The 16385-nt window shown below is 15.9% G+C and overlaps 1 protein-coding gene across 1 annotated transcript; it reads left to right on the forward strand.

The window, feature by feature from the left end:
• Nucleotides 1–592: 592 nt before the first annotated feature.
• On the forward strand, nucleotides 593–16271 carry LOC135119932 (histone-lysine N-methyltransferase, H3 lysine-79 specific-like). The gene is made up of 6 exons (XM_064044304.1): nucleotides 593–619; nucleotides 2261–2334; nucleotides 6269–6391; nucleotides 12971–13061; nucleotides 14423–14517; nucleotides 16254–16271. Exons 2-6 carry the CDS (start codon nucleotides 2323–2325, stop codon nucleotides 16269–16271), a joined length of 339 nt encoding a protein of 112 aa, XP_063900374.1. The 5' UTR covers nucleotides 593–619; nucleotides 2261–2322.
• The last annotated feature ends 114 nt before the right edge of the window (nucleotides 16272–16385 follow it).

Consider the following 16385-nt stretch of genomic DNA (forward strand, 5'->3'; position numbering starts at 1 on the left):
TCCGCTTTTTATAATTATTAAAGTGATAATAAACCTTTATCAAACAACTCAATGTGGATTCCGATTAATTAACAAAAAAACTATAAAATTTCTATTTAAATGGATGAGTATGTTCATCTCAATTATAAAGTTTATATATTTTAAACTTACTATTTTTACAAGCAGTATAAAAGTATTGAGACTTTTAAGTCCTCAGTTTGGACAACCAACTATGAATTATAAGTGGCCTCTTATAGTAACAGTTGCGTTAATTATCATTTATAACTTTTTCTTTCCGATAAGTGTAATTTTGTAGAGGATATCCTGTTTCTTCTTTTATTATACCATTTTATTTATCTTCGTTGCACAATTTTATATATTTCTGACTATCTTTTAACTAATTAACTAAAATAATACATTTATTAAACTTTATTTTCAATTTTTTCTTAAATTATTTACTCGCATTTGACTTTTTTTTAATTTACTTTATTTAATAATAAAATATTATCCTTAATCGAAGTTTGTTAAAAGTTAACTTGAAAGTTTAAAAAAATTGAAATTATTTTTCTATAAAATTTGTACAACGAGGATGAAATCAATCAAGCAGCAGAATTATTAGACACCGTGAAGTTAGTTTCAAGTGAGTTTGAAGAAATTGCAGATTTATTTTTAGATGACATTGCAAATATTAACTATAGCGGTTTTTTTTTTATTTTTAATTTCTACTTTTTATTCTAATAAATTAGTTTTGGTGGTTGTATTTTAGGTTTATTTTTCAATTTTTATTTAACGGCTATTGTTATAAATAAGATGGAAGTTTATTATTAATATATAATTTTAATAATCTTTATAACTACAACTTAAATAATAATTAAAGATAAATTTCGTAAATTTAGTTCACTAGTTTTATAAATAATTTTTTTTTATAATTATTTTATCACGAAAAAATAAACTTTTTATAATAAATTTATATTAAAATATTCAAGTTGACCAAACAAACTTTTAAATAAATTAATTTAAAATACTTATACGTTAATATTATATAATTTTAATTAAATTTATCCGAAACTTTTTTGGGTAATTTAATCTTATTAGCGAGTAAAGATATGAAAATTTAAAAATTATTTTATGTAAATATATATTTTATGTTTTTTTGGTTTAATTTATTTTTAGATTTAAAATTTGAATTAAACAAATCATATATATAAAACTTAATAACTTAAAATAAATTTATATATATCTATAAAGTTTTATAGTAATATTACTATCTTTTTAATTTTATAAAATATATATTAATAATATGAAAATAATCTTCATTTTTTTTAAAAATTTATAGTAGAAGCACTTTGTTAATTAAATTATAAATTTTCTTTTAAATTTGTCTAAAAGACTATATATACAGACTATAACTAAATAGTATAGTTTTACTATATATATAATATAATAAATTTTAGGTTTTTTTTTACTCAATTTTAGTTAGTAATTAATAAAAATTATTAATTAAAAAATTTATCATTTTTATTACTCCTTATAAACAAAAATATATATTTGAATAATTTTATTACTACAGCCCTATTATTTATTATATAATAAATATGAATTTTAAAAATTTAAACAATTTTTTTTACTTTTAATAAAGAATTTCATGATATTTTGTTTATAATAAATTTAAATTTTAATAGAAATAGTTAATGTATACTAGTCACAATTTATATAAATTTTTAAAAGGCTTGTAAAAAAATTTCATTATAACTAATTTATAATTTACTCTTTATAAAAATAAACTTTTTTATTTTAAGCAGAATTTCCTAATAATATATTTTTAATAAGTGTAAATTATAATAGATAATTAATATGCATTAGTCATAAATTAATTTATTTTTTTCTCTTGACATTATATAAATTTTTAAAAAGACATTTTTTTTATTAAATTTATTTATTATTTACTATTTTTATAAATAATATTTTTACTTTAAGTAAAGAATTTCAATATTAAGTTTAAATTATGATAATAATTATATATTACTCATAACTTTTTTTGTTTTTATATTTTAGCAAAGTTTTTATAAGGTTTGTAAGAAGAAAACTTGAAATTAATTAATAAATTATCTTTTTTAAAAAAAATTTATATTCATATACTTAAATTAAGTTTTATTTAAAAAAATAAAAAATAATGCTTTCAACTTTTAAATTTTTAATTAAAAATTTAATTTTTTGGATTATATTTCGTATTTACTTCATTTTTTTACTTTTTTAACTATTATTATTGTTATATATTTAGACTGGCATGCAATATCTAGTTTAGTTGACAGTTACAACAGAACTCTTGCCAAAGTCCTTCGCATGCGGCGCAAAGTAAAGAGAAAAAAGAACTTTTTTCCTACTTTTTTTGCAGTTGTTTTGCAGTTTTTTTTATAACTTTACCTTTTTTGTGGAATATGAAAACTTTTATAAATAAACTTTATATTTTTACTTTTTTTCATAAGGAAAGTAAATCTTTATTGTTGTACATAAAATATAAAACTTCTATCAAAATCTTTATTATGTATATTTATGAAATTTTTTTTAATAAACTTCTGTTGTTGTTTTTTTTTATATTACTTTATCATATTTTATTGTATTTAAGTAAAAATATTAATAAAAATAAAAAATACAAAAAGTTATACTATATATTACTTTTTTATTACTTTATAATTTTTTTATATATTTTTTATATTTATAAATTAAAAACGAAACTACCGTTTTTAAAAAAAATTTTAAGTTTTCATTATAAACTTTAATATTGTGTATTATTATTAGAAAAAGTTTCAACTTTTATTAATAAACTTTTAATTTTTATTTTATTTTATTTATTGTATTTTCTGTTAATTATTTTTATTTCTTTTAAAAATAAAGAAAAAACAAAAAATTGAGATTAATTTCAACTTTCTTATTACTTTATAACTTTTTTGTATTATTTTTTTAAACAGAAAAGTTATTTTTTATTATCCCTTAATAGAAAAAATAAAAAGCAATATTATATATGACTTCTCTATAATACTCTCATATTATTATTTATACTCGAATGTAGTTTTTTAATTATTCTTCAGGAGAAAAAATAAAAAAAAACTTTTTATATTTTTTTTGGCTTTTCTTTGTTTGTTTATTTTTTTTTATAATGAATTTTATTTAAACTTATTTTGATTGTAAGAAATTATGGGAAACACAATATAAATTATGCTAACTTTATATATAAAGTTTATTAAAAAATATTTATCTTCAAAGTTTAGAAAAACACTTCCAAAATATTAATAATAAAAAAGTTTTTTTTCTTTAATAAAGTTTTTTATAAAAATAGACGTAAACTTTTTTTTGTGGGCACTACAAATATTTTAAAGTAAAAAACTTTTTAAAAGTACTGCTTTCAGTGCTTTTGGCTATTATTTTTTAAAATATATTTATAATTTATAGGCTATTTTATAAGTATTTATATATATTTTTGTTTATTATTATTACATGGAAAACTTGTTATTAATAGTAGTTATTGTTATTGTGGTTATAAGAAATATTTAATGCATTTATATTTTATTATAAAAATTTTATTAAAATTCACTTATTATTATACTTTATAAAATATTTTATTTCTTAGAAATACTCAATAATTTTTTGTCTAAAAAAAATTTAAGTTTTTTGTATATATATATTTTTTAACTTTATTACTAATAATTTATGAGTCTTATTAATCAATATTATAGTAATTATTATTATTATTTCATAAAAAGTATTATAAATTTTTATATAATATTATAAAGTTTTGACAAAACTTCTTTTTTAAAGTAGTGCTTTAAATATTTTTTAATATAATTTATATAATATATAATTTTCATAATATTATAAGTGATTAATAATTTATGGTTAAAAAAAGATAATTAAGTCTCTTATATTATTTCTTTTCTATTTATTTATGTTTATTATTTTCTATGAAACTTTTTATTAATAATATTAGTTATAGTTATTATAATAAAAGATTTAAAAACTTTTATATTTTATTACAAAACTTTTTTTAACAGTACTACTATAAATGCTTTTATTATAATTTTAATGATATATTTTTATTATTGTTATCATAATAATTAATAATTTATTTCTATTATTTATATTTTTCAATGTTTATTATTTTTTTATATTAAGTTTATTAGATAATAATATAGTATTTACTATATTTATAAACGCTATTAAAAATTTCTATATTTTATTATTAATTTTCTGTAAACTTCTTTTGAAAAGCATTTTTATACTGCTTTTACTACCTTTATATTGTTAATGATTATTATATAATACATTTTTAATTATATTATTTATACATTATGTTTTTATAATTATTTATAAAAAAATTATATTATACATTTGTTTGAAAGTTTAAAATAAACTTTTTTATATATTTATAATGCATTACTATCAACCTTTCAAGTATAATATATTTTTATTATTAAAAAGTATTGAAAAAAAACTTTTTTTATACACATAAAGAATTACTATTAAATCTTTCAAGATAAAATATTATATTATAAATATTATAAAAATTTATATTACTTTTTTTTAAGTTCGCGATTATACGTTTTTATAAGTATTTATTTTTTATAAACTTTTATTATTATGGTTTTCAGTAATTATATTTATAAAAACACTTTTAACTTTCATTATTATTACTTTTGTTTTTTATATATAATTTTCATAGCTCATATAAATGCATTAAAGAACGTTTAGAAAATATAGTTTTCTTTATTATAATACTATTTTATTATATTTTTTGGTTTTATATTATTTTTACTTATTAAATATTTTGGTAAAAAAAAATAAATTATTATTTTTTAAAGTTTTTTTGTATTTATTTTTTTTTCTGTTTTTTATTAAATTTCTTTTTTATTAAATTTTTAATAGAAAATTTATAATTAATAATTTTTTTAATATCTTAAAAACCCTTTACAAAACTTATATAATTTAAAAATATTATTAAATATATTTATTAGTAGAAATGAATATCAATATTTTGGAGTTCTTTTTATAAATTTTTTATTATAATATTTTTTATTATCAAAAACTTTTTAGAGAATATAATTACTTTATTGTTATAATTTTTTATTATATTTTTTGTAAAACTTAATCAAAAATATTACTTTTTATATATATATTTATATTTACTATTTATTTTGTATGGAAGTTTATCATTTTTTATTACTTTTTTATATACAAAGAAAGTTTTTATAGTATATTTTTTGTAAAAACTTTATTAATATATATTTTCTGAACTTTTATTATATAGCAAGTCTATAATAGTTTTTCTTTTTCATAAGTAATTAATAAAATTTTTTAAAATATTATTTCTGATATTTTTAAAAATATATTTTTATTTTTTTTATAAAAATTTATATAAACTTTTCATCTTCATTATATTTTTAGCATCAACAGTCATTATTTTTCTGAAAACTTTATTTGTTGCTATTCTCAGAGTCATCAAGTTTTATTATAATTTTAACTTTTACTATTAATGTCTTTTGCATTATTATTATATTTTTTTTTCAAACTTTACGATTTATGTTATTATTTTAAAAGAAATTTTTTTTTTGTAAATATAATATTCACTATTATTACTATTTTTATTAGTATACTTTTCTTTAAAACTTTTATTATTTGCTTTTAATAATTGTTTAAAAGTTTTTATATATTTTATATTTTCAATATCTTTCGCTCTATGATGAAATTTATTTTTATTGTAAAATATTTTAAATAATATTGTACTTAAAGTTTATTATTTTTATTTTATGCGTTTATAATAATGAAGTTTAAATTTTATGATTTTACATATTTTATTATTATCATAATTATTAATACCCTCATATTTATACATAAAAGTTTTTCCCACTATTATTAATCATTTTTTAATAGTTTAATTTTTTATTATTGGTATATTTATATAAGTTTTTATTATTTTATTTTATCACTTCATTATTTTTTTTATTTTTTTAAAATCTTTTTCTTTATTTGCAAAAGACTATTCATATAATAATTTTATTTATGTCTTAATACTTCTATGATTTATTTCATTTTTTTGAAAAAAAGTAATTTTTTCTCATTATATTAAAAAGTTTTGAACAATTTTTTTTCGTTATATCACTGAATTGTGAGATGTTCTTATTTAATATATTTTTAAAAAAAATAAAGTTTTCTTATTATACTTTTAAATATTTTAATTTTATTACTTTTTATTATCATCATATTTATTACTTTCATAATTATTATTAATATATAGAAAAAAGAGCTCATACCAACAGAAGCATCGGATCTTCTTCTCTCGCATATAACGCGACACGTTTATAATAAAGCCATCGACGACATTTCGCGCTTAAATAAATATAAAAGTTTCTCAGAAGAAGTATTTTTTTATATTAGAATATTTTTTTATTTAGTAGTTTTTTAAAAGTTTTTGTAGGTAATTAAGAAAAGTTTAATATATTTATAAATAAACAGTAATTACATAATAGTTTTTTAGAAGTATTTTTTTTATTTAATATTTATTTATAGTTTTGTATGTAATAAATAAGAAAAGTTTAATATCTTTTTTATATAAAAGGTAATAACTGAAGTTTATCGTATATATATATTAAACTTTTTTTTGTAATAAAAGAATGTTTTCATCTTTAATATATATTATATTAAACATATATTGTTTATATTACGGTTATTGATAGCCTTTATATTAAAATAATATTATAAATTTTTTAGAATAAGAATAAATACAAATATATTTAGAACAGTTTTATAACTTTTTATTTTTAAGAAAAATTATAATTATTTATTTTTAATATGAATATTTTAATAAAATTTATTAATAAAGTTATGAAAAAGTTATTAATTGCAAACAAACTTATATCATAAACTTTTTATATGTAAAATAATAATTATATAAAAACATGTTTAGTCTTTATATTACAAAAAAGTTCTTACGCTTAATGAACTCGAAAAAAATTGTTGGATACCATAATTTACTATAAATTAATGACACGGTTATTTAGTTAATAAGAAATATAAAAATTTTTTCAATATAAAATAAATCCATTTGTTAGACCGTATTCTCATGTCTGTGAAATGAAATGGAGACCATTGGTGCAGTTTGTATTGATGGTATAAGATATATTAAAACTAATTATAAGTTTTTTTTGGCAACTAGTAAACTTAAAAAAAAAAAAATTTGGTTTACTTAAAAGTAACACGATTCTTGTATTCTTGACCCATAAAAATGTACGTATGTTAAAAAAATCTTTGTAATGACGTCAACTAATTATTCTTATGAGCAAATATTAATGATAAAATATATCATTAGAATTCTTTGCATACATAAAAAATGGGGGATTTGTTGGTACGTTTATGCACTAATAATAATGATAAATTGACACAATTTTGCGGAGTAAATATTACTTTTATAAAATTGGGAAGATGCAAACCAATGGTCAGTTTTACACCTACGAAAAAAGGGTTAAGCTTAACCCTTGTTATTGTCGAGTCGTTTTTGCAATCTCTTCCGCCTAACCATATGCTTTTCTGCCAAACCAGCTTAATATTTTTAATTGTATATTTAAACCTAATTAATCATTTTTTTCAACTAAAGCCCATAACTCGCAATTTGGAGCCGATTATAAATTATTTGGTACTCAAAATTATTTTTGAACCATTTTTATTTCGCGGGAATAAGCAAAGCTGATTTTTGATAGCCTAGTTTTTTCGCCTTTTTCGTGACTATTTTTTTTTTCGTATTTAGTTTATTTCTTAGTTTCTATATGATTATTTATAACTATTTTCCTATTATTATGACCTTATTCTGTTGTTTCCTTAACAATAATCGCCAGAAAAAATATACATACATTTTTTAAATAAGAAAAGAAAACTGATAAATTTGTAGGTCAAAAAATATATTATATATAATTATCGATTGTTTAATGGCGATAGTTGATCTATAAACTTAATAATTATAATAAAGCTTAAATAATAATAATATTCTGGATAAAAAAATTAATAATAAATAGAATAATAAAATTGAAATGATAATATTTATTATAATGAAACCAATAATAAATAAAACGTTAATAATAGTAAAACTTAAATAATAATAAATGCATCTCGCCAATGTTACATTATTACTTTGTAATAGTTCATGAAATATTATATAAAAGATAATGAAAATTTTACTAATAAGTATATTGGTAAGTAAGACAAACCTTTTATTTATTTTATATAAAATAATGTAAGAAAGGAGTCACGTTTTTAGTATGTAGAAAAGTACTGTTAGAATTTTTTTAGTGTTAATACGAAACATAAAATCCATTAATATTTTAAAATATTAATAATAATAAACTAACTTTTATTAAATTTTTCTTATAATAACGAATAAAACTTTTAACGTGTTAAACTTTTTAACGATAAAATATAAAATATATTGCTTATAATAAAAAAAAAAGGTTAAAAGTATTTATAATAAACCTTTTTTTATATAAACTGTTTGTTATTTATAAAGTGAGTATGATTAGTATATATATTCCAATTATAAAAAAATATAGTGAACATTATATATAACATCAATACTTTTTAAAATAAGTAATTCTACATATATTTTTATGCTAAATATATATAAATACTTTTTTGTAGTAAATAAATTTTTTTATTATAATAAACTAAAAAATTATATATAAAGTATTTGGAGTAAAAAAATATTTATTGTAACTTATTATAACTAAGTTTTATGATAATGATTTATAAAAGTTATAATGATTTCTAAAGTTAATAATTTTTCATATCATTAAAGTTTTATTTACTTTTTTTATTTAAGAAAATTATTTTAATAAAGATAAACTGAATATATTTAGTATCGATAATTATAAATTAGAAAAAATATAAGTATTATAATTATAATTATAAAACTTTCTTTATTATTTTATAAGAAAGATTTAAAAAAGTAGTTTATTTTTTTCTAATTAATATTATTTATTATATAATTTTTTTATAAAAAAAGATTAAAAATTTTTTTTAGTAGTAATAATTTTATTAATATATAAAGTAACAGTTTTTAATATTATTTTTATTAATATTATAATTATTATTATTAATCATATAATTTTTTTAATAGTAAAGAACTTTTTTATTTTTATAGTAACAAAGTTTTTTAATTTTTAATATTTTTTGCAAGTTTATAATTATTATAATAATTATTATTTATTAAATAAATTTATTTATATATAAAGCTTTTTAATAATAGCAATAAAATTTTATTAATATATGAAATAACAATTTTTTTTAAAAGTTTAGTAAAGTTTATTAATTTTATAAAAAAATTTATTATGAAATTTTTTTTGTTATATTTACTACTATTTATTTTTTATATAATATTTGGTATTAAAAGTATTAAAAAAAACTTTTAGAAGTTGTAATAAACTTTTTTTATTAATATGTAAAAAGTTTTATTTTCTTAACCTTTTGAAAAGTCAACAGGTTTATTTGTATATATTATATACTTTTTATTTATTTAGATAAAAGTCCAAGTAAAACTTTGTTATAAGTTTTTTATTATTTAACATTTTTATAGTTTAATAAGAATTATTATAATCATTATTATTATTTATTACTATCAATTTTTGGTGCTAAAAGTCTTAAAGAATAATAACATACTCATAGTAATAAAAATAAATATAATAATCACTAAAGTTTTTTACTTTTTTACTTTATACTAAAGTCAATATTCTTATAATAATTATTTTTATTATTTACTAGATATTTTTTTTAGCATGAAAAGTTTAAGTAAAACTTTATTAGCAATATATTAAAAATAGTCATTAAGTTTTTTATTTTTAGTATTATATATTTAAAGTTATCACTTTTATTATTATTGTTATATAAATAATTTCTTTTTACGAAAGGTTTTTAAGAGTAGTGAATTGTATACTTAATCAAAAATATATCAATATATTTATAAGGAAAATTAAAAGTTTTTTATTTCTTTTTAATATTTAATAAATAATAAAATAATAAATGTAATTATTTAAATATAAATTTTTTCATGTTAAAAATTTATTATATAAAAGATGGTGAAAGTATTTAATTCTTATAATTATTATATTTATATATTTTTATTGAAAAGGAAAATAATAGTTTTCAATATTTTTGTAAAGTATATAAAGTAATTAAGATTTTATAATAAAAAAAATTTTTCTGTTAAAAAATTTTTTTTTTAGAATAATAAAAGTGTTCGAGAAAAGAAATTAAATATTCTTTTACTTATTAATTATAGTATAATTTTTTGGTATTAAAAGTTTTTTGAATAAGCTTTTTATAAGTAAATAAACTTGTAAAAATAATAATATATTTGTTATCTTTTTAAAAATATATTTTTATAAAATTTTTTATTTATTATCTAAAATTATATTTTAAATTTTTATAGTATTAAAAAATTTACTTTACTTTTTTATTATTTATAAAAAAAAAGTTAATTCTATTAAATTTTTTCAATATATATGCTTTTCTTTTAAAAATTATTAAACTTTTAATATTATAATAAAACTTAAATAATAATTATTATATCTTTATTAATATTACTTATTATCAAAAATAATTTTTAGTTATAATATATACTTTTACTTTCTTATGTAAGTTTATTATTTTTAAAAAAATTATTTCAAAATTTATACTTTATATATCATAATCTGTTAGTTAACTAAATTTCTATAGATTTATAATGACAATAAATTCGTGTAATAAATTTTTTTATGTTTTTTTAAAGAAAAAGTTATTATCACGTATTTTTACTATTAAATACTATATAAAAATAATAAATATTAAAAATTCTTAAAAAACTATATAGTAAAGAAGATTTTAATGTTAAAATTATGATAAATTTTAAATTTTTATGATAAAATATTGATATTATTAAGTTTGTTCTTTTAGTTTGATCATGAAGAAGTTTTACAGAAGTTATAAAAATATAAAAAAAAAGATTAATATTAGCATAAATTATTATTTTTAAAAAAAATTATGTTATGTAGAAAAACTTTATAGATTAAAAATTTATATAATATTATATCATAAAATGTTAATTATTATTAGTTTTATTTTTTTTTAATAAATTTTAACCTTTCTTTATTCTTTTCTACTTTATTGTTAAAAAGTTTTAAGTTTATATTAATAATACACTTACTTTTTTTTAAAATTATTTACTTTTACTTTATAATAAAATCTACAATTTTTATTAGTATTCCTCTCTTTTTAATATATATTGTTTTACTTTTTTTTTCAAATTTTTATTAAAATTTATTAATATATTTTATACTTTACTAATATAATTTATAAATAAAATAATACTGAGTGTACATATTACTATTTTATGAATCATAAAAAATTTATAAATAGTAAAAATAAATCTTTTTAAAAAACTTTTATCATTTCATATTGAAAAAATTTGCTGTATAAAAATACTAATTATTTTAATAATTGTATTAAAAAAGATTTTTTTTAAATAAAGTTATATTATTATTTTTTGTTATTATACTTATATTAATAAAAAAGTTGTATTATCAAAATATTTATAACATATTGTTAATATATTTCACATATTATAATTGCCTTTCATTAAAAGTTTAGGTTTAGAAATTCTACATTATTAAATATTAATAAATGATCAAGTGTGCTTACGCTACTAAAGTAATCTGCATTAAAAAAGGTCACGAGGGCATAGCGAGACGAATAGAAAAAAAAAATTTAGTTGTTTATAAAGCTACTCTATGAGTAGATGTGCCTTTCCACGTGTTCGGAAGCAAAAAGATATTGATACGGTTTACTAACGTGGAGGCAAGAGATGATTTACGGAGTTATTATTTAACAATCAAAGCGTTGTCTAAGAATCATTATATTTTTTATTAAAAAAATTGCTCTTATTAAAAATTTACATATAATAAACACTTATTATTATATTAATGTTAATAAATAGTTAAAAAAAAATTATTTTATAGTGTATTATATTTTGTATTGAAACAATTGCTTTCATAAAAATTTACATATATAAAAAATTATATTAATGTTTTTTTATTTATTTTTTTATTAATATTTAATAGAAAAGTTGTAAAAAAAAATTATATATTATAATGTATTTTTTATATTAAAAAATTGCTTTTATTAAAAGCTTTCAAACTTTATTTTAATATTATACTAATGTTAATAGAAAAGTTGTCAAAAAAATTTAATTATAATATTTTTTTATATAAGTAAATTGCTTTCCATCAAAATTTTAAAAAACTTTATACAATTATTATTATTATAATTATATTAGTGTTAATAAAAAAATTTATAAAATTTTTTATATATTATAATATACCCTCTATATTAAAAAAATTGCTTTCTATAAAAAGCTTACATATAAATATTAATATTATTATTATCATTATGTTAATATTAATAGGAAGGTTGTATAAAAATTTTTATAATTGCTTTCTAAGAAAGTTGACATACAAAAAACTATATTATTATTAAACTTACATAATAACACTAAAATTAAGCACTTCGTTATTTTTATAGTTAATGTATTTTTAAAAAAATTTTTGTTTCCATATCATTAAAATATTTTCCTATTATAATATATTTTTATAAAGTTTTATTTATTTATTTAATCTCAATATTAGTTGAAAAAATTTTTTAAAATAATATTTTCTAAAAATAATCAAACAAGTTATTGTTGTAATATAGGAGCCGCTAAAAATCAATAACTTTATTATTATTATTGCAATTATTTTCCATACAAATAATGCTTGTCAAATGCTTAACTCTAAAAAATATTAATATAAAATTTTAAATTACATTTATTGTATAAGAATAAGTATTTTACATTAAAAAATTTTATGATTGTAACTATAATAGTTACTATGATAATCATAAATAAACAAACAGCTCATTTTTCATTATTTTTCTGGAAATTTAGGTTTATGGAGAGTTCAACTTTAATCTCATGCAAGAAATTATAGCCACTGTCCCTATTGGGCAAAACGACCGCTTTATTGATCTCGGTAGTGGTAATAATTATTACTAAATACAGAAGTTTACGTAAATTTGTGTGATATCCCATTGGGTGGTTAAAAAAATTGTTGTATGGCCTCGGAACTTGAAAATATTTTCATATTTTTTCCTGTAAATGTATTTTTATTATTAAGAATATTATAAAAAGCATACAACTTTCATGGTCTCACTATTATTTTAGTATTCTTTTAGTTTGTTATTATTCACTTTTCCACGTCTTATTATCTGTTTAAAAATAAATTTTAACTTTTTTTTCGGTGACTGTCAATTTTTTCATAATTTTTATTGGTCCTTTATTTATTATTTCCAATTCATTTCTCTATTTTGATTCTTTGTTTATAATAAATATTCAACAATTTTATTTGTACTGGTTTTCATTCTATTTATTAACTACTATTTTTATTATCAATTGCTCATTATTAATTATTTATAATTTTTTTCTTTACTGTAGTATTATTATAAAGTACTATTATTAAATTTAAATAATTATAATATTTTTACTTGATATTTATTAATAAATATTATATCAATAGTACACTTTTTGTCTCAGTTTTTTATTTCTTCTATATTATATTTTGTTTATTTTTTTCTTTTTATTATAGCCGTAAGCATTTACTATATTTATTATCATAATAATAAAAAAATATATAACTAAAGAATATTTTGATGAATAAATTTTTTTTGTGTGTACAGGGAAGGTGTTTATTTTTTGTTTTCCTACTTATAAAAATTGTTAAAAAATATGATTAAGTTTTTTTGGACATCGAAAATAATTAATTTTTTAATTTTTTTAATGCTGCTGTTGCATGTTTAAAATTTTCATTATCATTTAACTTGTCACCTTTTTCTTATAGGCGAGACTGTTTAAAGTTTGTAAGTTTTTAGAAGAACTATTAGTGTTATTATCATAAGTAGAACCAAAAGTTGTTACGGTTTAAAATTTGTCTAAATATTTAGTTCATTGGTATCATTTTCATACTGATGAGTACAAAAGCTGAAATATTGTGTCACGTGGTAAATCTCTTGATTATTTCCTCGTGATACCTTGAAGTTAAAATAAAATTTTAACTATAAATATTTTTGTTAATTTTTAATATTTTTTGTTTCTATATGAAAACAAATTATAAATTTTTTCATTTACATTTTTTTATTTTTGCCTAAAAATAAATAATATATATAGAAATAATAGTTAAACTTTTTTAATATTTTGATATAAAATCATTTGCCTAAGGATGTAATTAATATCATAGAAAGCAACTGCTTTATTTATAAATTTTTTTTACTTAGAAAACCTCATTCGTCCCTTATGATTTTTATATATTTTTTATTGGTTTGTTTTTATTATATCCTATTTGAGGTGTTGGACAAGTAGTTTTACAAGTGGCTGGTCAAACCCGCTGTGTAAAGTCCTATGGAATCGAGAAAAGAATGGATCTGCACAACTACGCCACAGTTTTATTATTATTATTATTATTATTATTATTATTATTATTATTATTATTATTATTATTATTATTATTATTATTATTATTATTATTATTATTATTATTATTATTATTATTATTATTATTATTATTACTATTATTATTACAATTAATATTATTATTATTTTTATTATTATTGTTGTTGTTGTCGATATTTTATTGTTTCTATTATTTACTTCTTTCTATTGATATTTCTTTACTTTTTGTAGTAATATTTTATTTTTTACCACTATATATATTATTATATTCTATTTTAATACATTATTTATGTATTTCTTTTTTATTATAATATACTTAATATTATTTGTATTTTTTTTACTTTTATGATTATATATTAAATTTATATATATTTTTGTTTAATATTTAATCACTTTTTTGTATTTTTTATTTATCTTCTACCATTTTATAAATATTGTCATATTGTATTTATTAATTCATTATTATCAATATTTTTTCAGTATGGTTATTTTAATTTTTTTTCTTTTATAGATAATTTAATTGATATATTTTACTTTTATATTTTATTTTTTCTACCACTTTATATTTATATTTATCTATTATCATTTTTTTTACTACTAATTATCATTGTTACTCTATATATTATATAGTAATTATTAATATATTATTAGTTTATTAATAATTATAATTATATATTAATTTTTATACTTCGATTTCTTTTTACTATTACTATTTACTATTTTTTATGAACTTTTAAAACTTTTTTAGATAAATTATTTACTTTTATAATATTTTTTATTTTTCATATTTTTTTTTATTAGAAAATGCAAACTCTTTTTATAGAATCAATGCAGTGGCATGGCAAAAAGTGCGGCAAGTTTAAGTTATTTCAAGTATAGAACTATTATTATTTCTAATAATTTTATAATACTTTATATTTTTTTAGCTTAAAATTTATTATTAGTACTAAACTATAAAAAAATAATGAATTTTTATAAAAACTTGTTATTATTGGTTGTTCTTTTTCATAATAAGTATTGTAAAATAAATTTATTAATCGCTACAGGGAAACTTTTTTGATCCAAAATGGCTTAAAACTATTGAGAAGTGCACCATATTATTTGTAAATAATTATTCTTTCGGTCCTACTGTCAATTACAAACTTAAAGAAATATTTCGCGAACTTAAAGATGGTTAATTTATTATTGTCCAATCATTACCATCCTTAAAGTTTTTTTCACAAATAATATAAGTACCCCCAATGATTAGAAGACATGTGACTTTTGCTTATTTGTCACAATTTACCTTATTTCTACCTTTTTATTGCTATAAGGGTTCACTATTTATAGCTTGACTCTTTTAGTTAAAAACGTGTTTAGAAAAAAATATAACTGAAAACTTTTTAACTTTTTCTTATATACTTTACCGAAATTTTTGTCTCTTTCATGAAATTTTAAAAGATATTTTCTATTATTTTTATGAATTTTTATTAAAAGCAGGATTTATTATTGTTTAAATATTATTTTTATTATATAAAAATAATATTTAACTCTATAAATTACCAAAAAGATTTATATGATATCGTTTTATCATTACTTTTCCTTATTAGTTTTACAGTTACTAAGAGACTTTCAGCCTTTTCATTAAATTTTTCCTACCATACTATTGAAAAGTCTACCAGTTTTTATAAAACGAGTCTCACAAAAAAACTTATTGGTGTTTTTATAATACTTCTGTTTTTTTTAGCGTCAAAATATGACCTAAGTTACCCGTTATTAAAATGTGTAGCAAAATAGTTTATTAATATAGTTATTATAAGTGTACATGTCAATTTATTTTTACTTTTTTATTTATTACTTAATATTATTGAACTTTTTC

The sequence above is a fragment of the Zophobas morio genome, unplaced genomic scaffold (assembly GCF_036711695.1).
Source record: "Zophobas morio isolate AGI-343-1 ecotype UQ-CSIRO unplaced genomic scaffold, CSIRO_AGI_Zmor_V1 ptg000322l, whole genome shotgun sequence".
Classification (NCBI taxonomy): domain Eukaryota; kingdom Metazoa; phylum Arthropoda; class Insecta; order Coleoptera; family Tenebrionidae; genus Zophobas; species Zophobas morio.

Bases quoted from the DNA above. Each gene is read 5' to 3' on its own strand.
- LOC135119932 (XM_064044304.1), top strand. The intron at 6,392-12,970 runs GTATTTTTTTAT...CTGGAAATTTAG, and splicing joins ATAAAAGTTTCTCAGAAGAA to GTTTATGGAGAGTTCAACTT. The intron at 13,062-14,422 runs GTAATAATTATT...ATCCTATTTGAG, and splicing joins CTTTATTGATCTCGGTAGTG to GTGTTGGACAAGTAGTTTTA.